The 13,349-nt window shown below is 45.3% G+C and overlaps 2 protein-coding genes across 9 annotated transcripts in view; one reads left to right on the top strand and one right to left on the bottom strand.

Annotated features, from left to right (window-relative positions):
- Positions 1-12,614, top strand: part of LCORL (ligand dependent nuclear receptor corepressor like) — a 179,003-nt gene extending 166,389 nt beyond the window's left edge. For 6 of the 7 annotated variants that reach the window (XM_057726710.1, XM_057726699.1, XM_057726700.1 and 3 more), the window contains one exon: positions 10,595-10,745. In XM_057726710.1, coding sequence (XP_057582693.1) covers positions 10,595-10,608 — 14 coding nt within the window. In that variant the 3' untranslated portion in view covers positions 10,609-10,745. Of the gene's footprint in view, positions 1-10,594 lie in introns of all 7 variants that reach the window. The other variant, XM_057726706.1, reaches the window with a different exon arrangement.
- Positions 12,615-13,099: 485 nt separating this feature from the next.
- The window catches only part of NCAPG (non-SMC condensin I complex subunit G), a 36,424-nt gene continuing 36,174 nt past the window's right edge, over positions 13,100-13,349 (bottom strand). For both annotated transcript variants that reach the window (XM_057726714.1, XM_057726715.1), the window contains exon 21: positions 13,100-13,235. In XM_057726714.1, the coding sequence (XP_057582697.1) occupies positions 13,127-13,235 (109 nt within the window). In that variant the 3' untranslated portion in view covers positions 13,100-13,126. The remainder of the gene's footprint in view (positions 13,236-13,349) is intronic.

Below are 13,349 nucleotides of genomic sequence, written 5' to 3'. Positions count from 1 at the left end.
GGCCCTCGGGAGCCGTGGAGCAGCCGCTGCGGCGCCGCCTCGCCTTGATTTTTCCTCTTGGAGTTCCTCCCCCGCCCGCAGAGCCCGCGGCTTTGCCAGCCGTCGCAGCGCCTTCCGCGCCGGGGATGGCCCGGGGTCCTTCAGGCAGCCGCGTGCGGCTCCCTCGGCGGAGACGGCGGCCTCTTCCCTCGGGGGCGCGCGCGGCGGGGCGCGGCGGTCACGGAGGGGCTCGGGGGCCTGCGCGCCGCCGCCGAGGCCCGGAGAGGCGGCCCGCCGCGGGCTGTGGGGGCGGCGCCGCCTCGGGCGCGCCGGGGCGTCCGTGCGCCGGGCCCCGGACCGGGGCGTCCGTCCGTGCGCGCGCCTGCGGGGCCGCCGCCGCGCCCGCCCGCTGTGTGGCGCTGCCGTGAGCGGGGGCGGCAGAGCCGGTGGGGCCCCGCCCGCCGGCGCCGTGGGCCGCGTGGCGCTTCGCGGGAGAAGCGCGCGGCCCGCCGATTCTAGAAGCCGGACGGGGTGCGCCTAGAGAACAAGACGGGCGCCTCTGGTAGGAGCCCGAGCTGACCGTGGCCGGCGCGCGCCCGGCCGCACCGCCGCCGCCTCGCACGCGGTGGTTGGGCGTCGGTTGCTCTCTGTGCCCCGAGACCTGCTCCGTCCCGCCGCGCGCTGCTGGGAGGGCCGCGGGCGCCTGCCCGGCGCTGTCTGCTGCCTCTCCTCCTCCTCCCTCCCTGCAGCCTCCGGCCCCGCTGGCCTGAGGCGAGCTCAGGGGCCGCGCGGCTCTTCCTCCGCCGGCCGCCGGCCGCGCCCCGCCGCACGGCGGTTCCTCGGACGTGCGCTTCTTCCCGCCTCTACGCCTCTGTCCTCCCGCGTCTTCACTTGCGAGTGCAGCCGCCTCCGTGCCGCGCGGCCGGCCGCCGCGCTCGCCCGCCCGGCCGCCCCGAGCAGCGCCCGGAGCTGCGTGCCCTGCGGCTGTCGGTGCGGGGCCTGCGGCAGGCACCCCCTGCGCAGCCACCGGCGGAGGCCGGCCACAGGCGGCTCTGCACGGCTCCATCCCGCCAGCGCTTTTCTTCCCTGCGTTTCTTTCATCGGGAACAAGACCTTGGCTGCGTTTCTCCTCCCTCCCCAGCTGCCGGTCCAGGCCGCCTGGCAGCCGCGTCCGCTGGCGCCTTGGCGTCTGCGCTGGGCTTCAGAGGCCAGGCTCTCGGCGCGCTCCCGCGTGCCAGGCCGATGCCGGACACGTGCGGGAGGATGGGCACGAAGCCGGGTGCCCGCGCCCTCGCGCTCCGCTTTGTCGGCAGAGGCGGACGTCGGGAGAAGCCCCCCAGATCGCGCGAGCTCCTGAGCCGCAGGCGGCGCTGCGGGCGTCCCTTCCGGGGAGGTCCTGCCACGTCGCGGGCGGTGCGGGGAGCCCTCTCGGGGGGGGGGTGGCCGGGAGCCGAGTGAGCGCGCCTAGGAGGAGCGCGGGGGAGGCAGCCGGGCCGCGCGGCGGAGCGCGGGGCGGGGGCAGGGACGAGGGCGTGCGGGGAGAGGGCCGCAGGCGCGGGGCTCCTGGCAGGCCAGAGGGCTCGGACACGGCTGGGGCGGCTCGAGTCGGGAGAGAGGGAAGCGTCAGGATGTCAGCTGTGTGAAGACTGGGGCGTCAGCGAAAGACCATGCCGGGTCTCAGAAGCCATGCTTACACCCTTTCAGGGGCTCACTTCACCCACGAGGCCGGCAGCACCAGTACCTGCGTGAGGACTGCATCGCGTGCCCCGGGTGCGAGGAGTGGGAGCCCCCGTTATATCCAGCCCTGTGCGGCCGCGAGGTGTTTCCCGCCCGGTCCTTCTCAGGGGTGGTGTCCCAGCCCTGGGGAACAGTCACGGACGGGGCAGGATGCACCTGCAGACCCGCGAGGAGCTCTGGGACGGGCCCTCGCCACAGCCCCGGCTCCTGGATTCCGCTCCACTCGCTCCAGTCACCTGGGACGCCTTCGCCTCCAGACGCTGTCTTCCCTTCTCAGGAACATCGCCCAGCTCTGTCGGGGCTCCCCCTGCACGGCCGCCTGGAAACTCCAAGCAGTAAGACGGAGCAAATTTTAGGACTTACCTCCTTTCGTTTCCCATGTTTCAGGAATCGCTGCCGTCCTGTACTTCCTGTCATCCGTTATCTTAGAAACATTATTTCATATATTTCGTGGGTGTTTTAAAGTTGTTTAAAGTGAGGGGGCAACTTCATTTTGTTACTTCATCATGGCCAAAAACATATCCCGGTTTTATTGTTTTTAAATATTTATCCAGTTTCTATATGCTAGGTGCTAAAAGTAATATATTGAGCAAGATGACAGGAATTTATACTCTCATCAAACTTGTGTTTCATTGGGGGCGCGCAATAAAACAGAAGGCACGGGTGAATTCTGTGTGAATGAGATTAGATGGTACAAGGAGTTTTTAGGGAGAGCTGCTTTAGGTTGAGTACTCAGGAAATTGAGATATCTAGGATGTGAGATGACTGAAACTGAGTATGGATTAGAGCTAAGGGAGAGTATAGAAGAAGAAGAAAAGAAAGCCTGGGACACAACCTTGAGAAGTGCCAACATGTCCTCCAGGTAGAGTGAGGTGACGTGTAGAGACAGGAAGAGGCAGAGGAAAGCCAGTATTGTCTCTTGTCTCAAAAGCCAAAAAAAGTGTGTCTCAGGAAAGAGGCTCTCTTACTCGGCTCAGGCTGCCGTCACAAAACAAGATGGACTGTGTGACTTAAACAGCAGAAATTTGTTTTTTGTCTCCAGTTCTGGAAGGTAGGAAGTCCAAGATCTGGAGGGTTCTGTTTCCGGTGAGAGCTGCCTTCCTGGCTTGCAGGCCACTTTCCTGTTCTCCTTCTGCTCTTATAGGCACACCCATCCTTCTGGGTTATGGCCCTACTTTGTGACCTCATTTCACCTTAATTACTTCCTTCCTAAAGGCCCTTTATCTCTTAATATATAAACCTGAGGTGGGGGTGTGGGGGTGCGGTGAGGAAGCCACAGTCCAGCCTGTGGCAGAGGAAACGGGCAGCAGTGTTGAAACAGGCGAAAAGTCCAGATCACTCATTAGAGTTATCATTTCATTGGTGACTTCAGTGCTGTTCTCGTGGAGCGAATGGCCTGGAAGCTAGCCGGAGTAGGTTAAAGAATAGGAGGTAGAGAGAATGGTGACAGCAGCTATGGGACAACTCATTAGTCAGCTGAATCTAAAAATACTAACCTGAGGAAAATAAGAGATTGCGTGAAGGCTTGTTTTTAAGGGATGAGAGACCTTGCGCTTGTTTAGACATCCTGGTGAGGATCCAGTTGAGAGGAGATGGTCTGTTGTTTATCTGTTGCCACAACAATGCTACATTATAAACCACCCCAAAAGCTCATTAGCTTGACGTAAATAAGCGTTTATCTCACTCATGAGTCAGTGATTGGCAGATGAGGCTGGAGGTTCTTTGCTTATTGGCTGGGCTCCCTCACGTGTCTTGGGGTTCGTGGCTCTCAAGTGGGACGGCTTAGCCGCCCGGCAGGCCAGCCCGGGCGTGTCCGCGAGGCAGGAGCAGAGGTGTAGGAGGGCACAGAAACGAGCACAGTTCCTCCGGTTCAGCTCGCGTCACGTTGGCTCATGTCCCGTTAGCCAGAGCAAGTCACGTAAGTGAGGCAGAAGTGAGAGGACGTGTAAAGTGTGGAGGCAGAGAGAGTGAGTACCGTGACGGGTGGAGAGCTGAGGCTATGAATACAGTTAATCTGCCACAGGCGGTATATTTAAAAAGGAAAAGAGGGTCAGAATCATTGATGTCCTGATCCGTGACAAGTTCCTGAGAAGGCCTTTGGGAACAGAGTCCAAACCATTTGTTTTAAATCATGCCAGCTTCTGCGATCTTTTACAGTTAGTTTGCATTATTTTAGATACACAACTTGTTTTTACTTTCATATTAATTTAATACTGAAATTTTCTATTTTATTTTATGAAGGTATCTGAATCACATATAGTTACTGGATATTTGAATACCTGTTAAGATACGGTACTGCTTGAGGCACAGTTGTGTTGTACTAATTTAATATACAAGTTCACTAAGAAATTCAGGGCTCCCTACAAGGCCAAGACTCACTTCTAAGTCACATAGCCGTGCAAACTGTTCATGGATTCCCGAAGAGAATTTGTTTTGTACCTTTGATCCGACTACAATTTCCTTCATTCCATTCAACTAAAAATTCATTTATCTCATTTCTCAGTAGAAATGATTCAATTCTAAATGTTTTCTTTTGAATTCTTGATTGCCATGGTTTGCTCTCTGATAATCATGGTAGCACTTACTAAGTAAGCACATACGACGCACCATGTGCGAAGCTTTTATTGAAAAAGTAATTTTCCTAAAAGTGGTTGCAGTAAGTTGCAAATCTAGGAATCTAATCCAAGACTATCAGATTTCAAAGTCTTGCTCTTAACCGCCAGGTTTTTCTGCTCCTCCAGATAACCATATCAAATAATCAAAAGCAAGTCAGGAAAAATGGCTAACTTAAAATCTCCCACTCAGCAATCTGGCAAAGCCTTCAAATTCATCAGTAGCTCACCAAAGGGAAATTTGACTCTTGAGATAAATTAAGTCTTTATAAAAAACAAAACAAAACAAAAAAAACCTGTACAACCTAACTCTTAGAGAGTTTGCCAACAAGAGAAAGGATTTCTTTGGTCGTGTTAGACCTCATGGTTCACTAGTGAACCCTGTTTACCGGCTGCTTCCTGTTGCTGTGTCACGTTTCATCCCCTTTAAGCCCAGAGATGCAAAATTAAACTGTTGTATTGTTATCTGACTATACAGATTATAGGAACAAACTAACCTGGTGAGCGTTGTGGAAACGAATCTCACACGCCTGCCATGGTTTACCCCCACACGTGTAATTTTTGATTTTGATTTTTGTTATTGGTACTAATATTAACTCACAGTGACTCCTTAGTATGTGTCCAGCAGGCACATCACATGCACTCTCGGTGCCAGGTGCTTTATTTACATAAGCTCATTTAGTAACCACATTACCCTTACGATGTGGTATTCTCGCGTCACTATCCCGTTAGACTGAAGCCTGGAGGCTAAGGAGTGCACACTCGGCAGGTGCGTGATGACTCGGGATCAGAACGCAGGCTCTGAAGTCTCCCTCTGGGCCAACTTCCTGACTCCTCATCCTGAAAGACCTACTTCAAGTGTTTTGCCCCCAATCTCCCCCCTTCTGGGGTTAATCTTTCCCTTCTCTGGCATCCCTTTGTCCTTCGTGACTCCTTTTATTTTTACTGCTTATTTATAAATACGTTTCCCCCCGCTGTCTCCTTACCAAGCTGTAAACCCTTGAAGACAGATACCATTACACTCTTTTGTATTCCTAATACATTAGGTAGGTCCTGGTTAAGGATGTAACTTAACTTACCAGCACACCTGGCTGAGAACACTGATGCCAGCTCCAGAGATAACTGAGACAAAATGCTCTGGGGCAGCTTTCTCTGTACTGGCCTCCTGAAACCCAGGAACCATCACATTTAGAGTCCAGTAGACCAATGACTTCATTTTTATAACTTATTACATCAAAAACATGGGAATACACTTGTCTACTTCATGAAGGTTCTCTGCTCTGGTTTTGCGAATTGATAACCATATCATGGTATTTGACAGGTTTGTGGAGACATCAGGCTCAAAGACAGGACTGAGCTACAACAACTACTCAGTACATTTTTTACCAAATTAACAGTAGAAGACACTAGATCCAGAGGAAAATAAACCAGTCACCCATTGGTGTTAAGTAAGTTCAAATTTGATGGTTTCAGGGACAGTATAGTAACGACTCAGATTCCAAATCCTACGTCAGAATTGTTCATCCATGCATACAGCTGACTTCTTTCTCCCTTTGAAAAGATAAACTTGTGTTCCCTGAAACTCTTAACCTAAAGAATAATGGTAGCTCTTACGTCCGTCTACGCCCTAACAGTTTTTTTCTTTTTCCCACTGAGAAATTGAAGGCTATGACTAGCAGCTCCCTCTTTAGTTAAAGGAAATTCATGCTCTAAACATACAGATCTCCGGGATAAGGTTATGGCCGTAGACCAGACGTGATGTATGTTAACGTGAAGGGAGAATCATGGCAGAATCACAACCCAAGATCGTGACACCCAGTGTGCAGCACAGTGTAAAGAGATCATGGGCCTTCAGTGGTGTGACGTTGGGTCATTTTATGTCTTTGAGCCTCGGTGGGTGATTGGTAGAACTTAATTGGGTAATGTAAAAAGGGCTTTTAGCATAGTACCTGGCATGTAGCAACTGCTCTGTAAATGATATTTTCGGACCTGCCTTGGTCACACTAAAGTTTATTTCCTGCAGTGTGGCTCACTTGCTTAAAGCTATTGTCTGTATGACAGAAATGAACCATCACAGTAATAGGTAAAACAAGTTTAAATTATGAGTTGCATATGTTAAAAATTATTTTTGTTAAAAGGAGAATTATCCGTATCATTAATTTAAATCGCAAATGATCATTGTTTGGATTTTCATAACTCACAAATGATTTTTATCTGTTATACTTTCCAAATGCCACATTCTATAAACTTTCATTCCGATGGTGGCGGGGGCTCTTTCTTAGGGCGAGTGGAATTGCTGACGCGCTGGACACAGGCTGAGCTGTCAGCAGGCCCCCCTCGCCCTTATTCAGGCCTCGCTCACCACCTGGGGTCCTAGTTTGATCGAGAGAGAAGTGGCCTTACTTCGGATAAGTACCTCTCTTCTAGAGTCTTCCCCCTTTCACCAAAGTATGGGGTGTTGACCTGAACCTTTGCGTTTATCTATAGGTGCGTATGGTTTTTAAAACACGTTAACTGACTCTCATTAGATCGTCAGAAACGTGTAAGCAGGGAAGATGTCATTTCATTTTTGCTCTTACAGACGAGGAAGGTGAGGCTGAAGGAGGCACGAGGTTGACTGTTAATATTGTCAGAACTGGAACCTGGGTCCTCACATTCTTTTCCTCAGTTCTTTACTCCCAAGAGTGTCACTGGGTACACTCTTGCTGAGCTGTCATTCGAATCCTGGATGTAGAAATACAAAGCCACTTCATCAGATGATTCAGATGCTGCTGCTTAAGCTTTTTAATCATGGCGTAAAGCAGAGAAGCCATGAAGTGAAAGACGGATAAATTTGATGATACAAAATTTAAAGTGGATTCATGACAAAATCATTGTAAGAAGATACAAACAACCAGTGTGCTCGGCAGGGTGGGGAGGGGGTGGGATTGTGAGCCGCCCAGAACACAGGGTCCTTAACTGCCTGTCCACAAGAAACGTCATGGTCTCAACTGGCAACGCAGAAAAGGAAATATACGTGGTTTCTAAGATATGAAAATAAATTTAACTTTTCAGAAGAGAAATGCAAATTAAGCACGGGCATACCATTTTTTGTTTCCCCTTTTTAGTACACGTTGTTATAAGAGTATGAGGGAAGACGTTTTCATATATCGTTGGTCACAGTGTAAAAAGGTACACAGTCTGTGAAGGGAATTTTGGTCTACCAAAACTTTTAAAGCACCCGCTGACCCAGCCTTGACAATCCTAGATGTCAGTCCTGAAGATGTACTTGCACATACCCTTAGACACATATCAGAATATTCAATACGTTGATATTTTAAGCAGAAGATTGGAATAGCCCGAAAGTTTATCAGTGGAAGACTGGCAAAGCCAGTTCTGACATAGCCATAGAATGGAGTTTTGTGTGAAGGAATCAGGCACTCATTGTATAAATACGAAACAGTCTCCAAAATACACAAGCAAGATACAGAACAGTATACAGACCTGTGCAGGGGGAAAGGAGACGTTTGAAGCGGATGTCTCTCTCTCAATATGAAGAGACTGTCTGGAATAACACACAGGACACTGGCAGCCGTCGTTGCTCCTGGACGAGGGGCTAGGAGCAGTGAGAGCCTTCGCTGTGTCACATGTTGTAGTGATTGATCTGTTTTTGATTTTGCAAATTTATTACCTATTTTTAAAACATGAAAAAAATCATTGCTTAAAAAACACATCAAGAAAAGTTGGGCATTTATTAATCTTTCACTTGGTACAAATGTATGTGATTATATGACACATTTCTAACATTAAACCTAACTAGTTTAGTCAAAATTTTAATTTCCAAGTATAAAGGAATATTTGTTAAAAATTCCTGTAGGTTGCAAATTTTTTGAAAGCATGGACTGTATCTTCCTCATCTTTGCATCCCCAAAGTGCTTTCTGATGGGTACTCAATAAATGTTAAATAATTTGGCTGGTATAGAAGATGGAATTGAAAATTGCTCTGGTAAGTACTGGACTATAATTAGAGATCCAGGTTCTTATATTAGTCCTCATACATCTGGTTAGGACACTCTGAAAGAGGGCGGTTTATTTCTCTGTTTTCCAGCGTGGGGGTGACTAGAAAGGTCCCTTCTAGCTCTGTTGTTCTAATGTCTCTGGTTCTAGCACTTCAAGATCAGTGGTGCCCAAACTGCAAACACCAGCTAGTTTTTTTATAGGTATATGTTTATGAATTAAACATGTCAGTCTGTATACTGGTACTAACATTTAGTTCTGTTCCTTGACTGATACTTTCTTTCCATGCATGTGTATAGTTTTGTGCATCCCTGGAGTTTGTGTTCCCAAATTTGGAGCACACTCTCTGGAAAAGTAACTTTATTTTTTATTTTTTAAAAGCTCTTTATCGGAATATAATTGCTTTACACTGTTGTGCCAATTTTTGAGGTACACCAAAGTGAATCAGCTGTGTTTATACACATATCCCCATATCCCCTCCCTTCCGCGACTCCCCCCCCCCCCCCCCCGCCCCGTCCTGGCCCTCTAAGGCATCACCCATCATCGAGTTGATCTCCCTGTTATACAGCAACTTCCCACTAGCTAGCTATCTTACAGTTGGTAGTGTATCTATGTCTGTGCTACTTTCTTCACTTTGTCCCAGCTTCCCCTTCGCCCCCCACCCCCCCCAACCCCGTGTCCTCAAGTCCATTCTCTGCATCTGCATCCTTGTTCTTGCCCTGTCGCTGGGTTCATCAGTACCCTTTTTTTTAGATGCCGTATATATGAGTTAGTATACGGTATTTGTTTTTCTCTTTCTGGCTGACTTCGCTCGGTTTAAAAAACTGTCTTTAAACTATTGAAAAGAACAGTAGTGTAGTTATTATTATTCTCTGATGAATACACCTTTGTCAAACCAATAGCAAACAGAAAACAGAAAAAAAAAATGGTTTTTAGGACCATGATTTGTTGCTCCATGCCATTGTTTTCTTATTTTGGAGTTTGATACCTGATATACTTACCTACAAAGCTACCTCAATTAATATAATTGTATTTTTATAGCTTTAGAGTTTCTCAGAGTCATACATCAGGCTTTTTTGTTTTGAAAATACAAATAAAAACATGAAGACTAGCAGTCCTTGGAGGAAGGAAAAACATTACTGTTATTAATCATCTCTCTAGGTTTTGACTTTTTTTAAGTGATTTACTATTTTTGATGAGTAATCTTTTAAGCTGTCATTTGGTTTCATATCTGTTTATAAAAATTGAAACCATGTCATTTGGTGGAAATGGGACTATTTGGGGAGAACTCAGAGAAAATATGATAGCTGTTAAAACATGGTTTAGCGGGTTAAATCTCTGGCTTGTTGAATGGCAAGTGAGCCAGTGGTTTGAAGTTGTAAGGAGAGATCGGGAAAATGCTACAGAAGTCTGGGTGCTGCTGCCACTTACCAACCCTAATAAAGCCACTCACATACCACACAGCTCCGCTTCCTCTTCACTGATGGGAAGAACCATTGACCTGCGGCTGGAGAAAGCTTAGGAATGATGCCCAACTGAACTAATCAGTTGTGTCAAATGAGCTAATGTATAGCAAACTAGTAAATCATTTCTAACATAAGGATTCACATCTGAAGATGTGAAATGACTTTCATTAATATTACTTAAGACTTGGGATTACATGTGCATCACCTGTGGAGTGGCTAGCCACCCTTTGGACTATCAAGTTTCTGCGATTTCTAAAGAAGACTCTCATCAGAGAGCTGGTATACAGGCGTAAAGGAAAGAGCAAGGACTGTACTGCAGTTCCAGCCCGTGACTTGACTTTATTTGCACTGGACCTGTGATTCACTTTTATCGTTTCTTATGCGCTCACAAGTATACCAACCTTGGTCGGTGGTTATAAAATTTGAGATAATGCATGTGAATATGCCTAGAATATGGTGGGCATTCGACAAAGGTTAATTCCTTCTTGTCTCAAAGTGGCTGTGGTCCTGGTAGGTTAAAGGAAGTGTGAAAAGGGTTGAATCTGGCCAAGCTCAGTAGGTTAAATATCCTTTCTGATGTATAGTGATGAAATCCGCATATGCATTGTTTGTCCAGTGGTATCTGAGCGACCTCTCAATTACCTGTGTTGTATTCAGTTCATTAATGAGGCAGGAGCTTAAAAAAACCCCAAATATCTAATGTTTAGAGGTCCAAACAATAAAACTGATGAATTTTCTTTTACAAGGTTGATAATGTCTTTGAAATTAAAGTAAAACTAAAGTGCTTTACACTTTTTTTTCCAGCATGCTACAAGTGAAAACTGACGAGAAACTGAATTTGTCTGATGGGAATACAGCAAGTTGCCCTTTGAGCCCCATTAAGATGTGCCTTAATCGTCCCATTGAGTGGAACCTGAGTCTGACAGCAGCATCTCTAGCCAGCTGTACAGTTCATAACCAAAATCTCAAAAGCGAAGAGAAATAGATGGCAGTTCTTCTTGCACTATCCTTAGTTTGTTTGTCAACATTCTTTCTGCTGATAAGCATTTATCAATTGATTTTGAGATATTTCTAGTCTTGTGACTTGTCTGTATATTAAATCATTAGCATTAATCATTTTGATTATATTCTTTGTATGTTTTTTACATGTTTTACATCAGACCATTGTGGAATTTTGCAGTACAAATGGATTTTTGATGTTTCTCTTTTTAATAGTATTTTGTGAATTTTTTACACCAAGTTTAAATATATAATTGTCCCCAGTTTTATTTCCGTGCACAAAGTCTTAATATATAATGCATTGTGAGATTAGAAGGCTAGTGTTGTAAAGATTTGTGATTGCCGGACCCGTAAACAGCTGTATAACAGGTGGATACCAACTACCTCGAAGCAAATTGGTAAAAGGCAAAGGTATCTCTTAGAAGTATATCTCTTTCAAAGTTATATATGTATAGAAAACTTGATCCTAGTTTATCAAGTAGCATGTTTCTGTTCATAAGGAGAATTTGAGCTGATCCATTACTTCCCTGTACTTGTAAACCTGCAGTCTGTGGGTCTTAAGAGCAGTGGCACAATTGCATGTTCCCTCTTCAGCAAATCTGTGCCTCTTGCAGATAAGAATACGGTTTGGTTTTTGTAAGTTATCAGTTTTGAATGAAAAATGGTAAATGGATTTACAGCTATTGACTTCATTGTATTTTAGCCACTTATTTTAAAGTGTAAAGGGATGTCTTAAAATGAGGATAATATTCCTTTAGTAGTGCAAAAGCATAGCTTCATCATTGGCTTATGTGATTGTGTCTAAAACTTGAATAGTAAGAATACTCAAAGTTTGGTGCTTACATTTTTTTTCCCACGCCAGAGAAAACAAGCTTCAGTGTGGCGGGCCATGTAAATCTGCAGGAACATGGCTCCTTCCCTTTGGAGAACCTGGCTCTGGGTTAAATGGGATTCAGTTTATTGTTTCTAAAGACTCACTTATGGTACACATTTTGTGTACCTTTTAAGTCCTTTTTTCTCCCTACCTACCCCACCCCCCCCAAATTACTTTTAAAAAGACAGGGATTTAACAAAAAGGCTTACTTACATAAGGAACCTGAAGCACAGGAAAAGACACTGAGCCAACAGAATGAAAAACTCATCTGTTTTTCATTGTTTTATATCACCACATCTGCCTTTTCCTTTTCACTTAGTAAGCATTCTTTGTAACCTCCAGACTCCTTTTATATTTCTACGCTTTATAAAGCACATATACGTACGTAATGTAGCAATTTGGCTCACAAAAGCACAGCATTCTTACTTTAGCTCCCTCTTAGATCATCACCTTAAATATATGGCCTCTGGTGAATAAACCCAAAAAAGCACAATTATTATTAAAACAGATTCAATGTTAGGGTATGTCTATTCTGAATAATAGAGATGATTATCAGAGGGATAAAAGGTGTTTTGTTGGGTGTTACAGAAGGAAGGGGGACTGATTTGACACAGTATAAGTTTCTTAGGCAAGTGCCAGTTTTATTCAGAAAGTAAATTTACAGTGAACAAATAGTGCTCATAAATTAGTATACAGTGGACTTCCTGTCACATTCTCTTCCTACTAGTATTTTTTATTACCCACAATAAACATTTTGTTATGTCAGAAATGGAGACCTCCATGGCTAATATATGTTTATGAACATCTCCCTAACCCGGGAACTATCATAACATAAGCAAACTCGGGCTCTCATATGCAAACATTTTAGGAAAAAAATTATCCATGCATATAGCAATATTGAAATTTTTTAAGTGTAAGAATCACAAAATTATAACTGCTGAAACCGGATGCTGGGGACTTTGGTTCATTATACTAGTCTTTCCTGGAAGTAAGCTCCTTTCTAGCCAGTTTGTGATACTTCATTTGCCCTTAAGATGTCGTTTTTAAAATGTGTTCTGAGGTGCTTTTATCTATGTTGGATCTGCCACATCTATGTCAGATTTCTCAAATGCAAGCTACCAGCTAGTTGCATTTAAAAGTTGTCTATAATGCTATGGATTTAAATGTGAGAATTCATAAGCATCACCTGGGAGGACTGCAAAAAGGAGGTTCCTGGGCCCAACTCAGATTCTGATTAAATCCATGACTGATACAGATGGTCTGTGGATCACACTGACAGATGTTGTCTTACTGCTTCAAAACAGGCTAAAGTAATAATCGCACAGTAGTAAGTTTTACAAGAATCAGACTTTTTCTAATTTTCATACAAGGGTAACTTTATTAAAGCAAAGAACTGAACATAATTTTAAAAGGCATTTTTCAAAGGACTCCACCTCCATCACATATTCTCCTAATCTTCATCTTCACTGAAAAACTGCAAAGTTAAGTTTACTTTTTTCTAGTGCTGCTATTTTGGCTCGTCTTGGTAATCTCATCTTCATTTCTGATTCTGGCTCTGGAACGTCATGGTCACTAAACAGATGTTGAAATACACCAATTTAAATACAAGCTTTAAAACCATTTATTTATAAATAAAACTTTGTTTCTGTCATTCTATCAGTGTGTGATTGATATCATGATTCCATT

Source organism: Hippopotamus amphibius, chromosome 3, assembly GCF_030028045.1.
Source record: "Hippopotamus amphibius kiboko isolate mHipAmp2 chromosome 3, mHipAmp2.hap2, whole genome shotgun sequence".
Classification (NCBI taxonomy): Eukaryota; Metazoa; Chordata; class Mammalia; order Artiodactyla; family Hippopotamidae; genus Hippopotamus; species Hippopotamus amphibius.
Note: the sequence above shows the minus strand (reverse complement) of the source record. Positions and strands in the feature narration are given on the sequence as shown.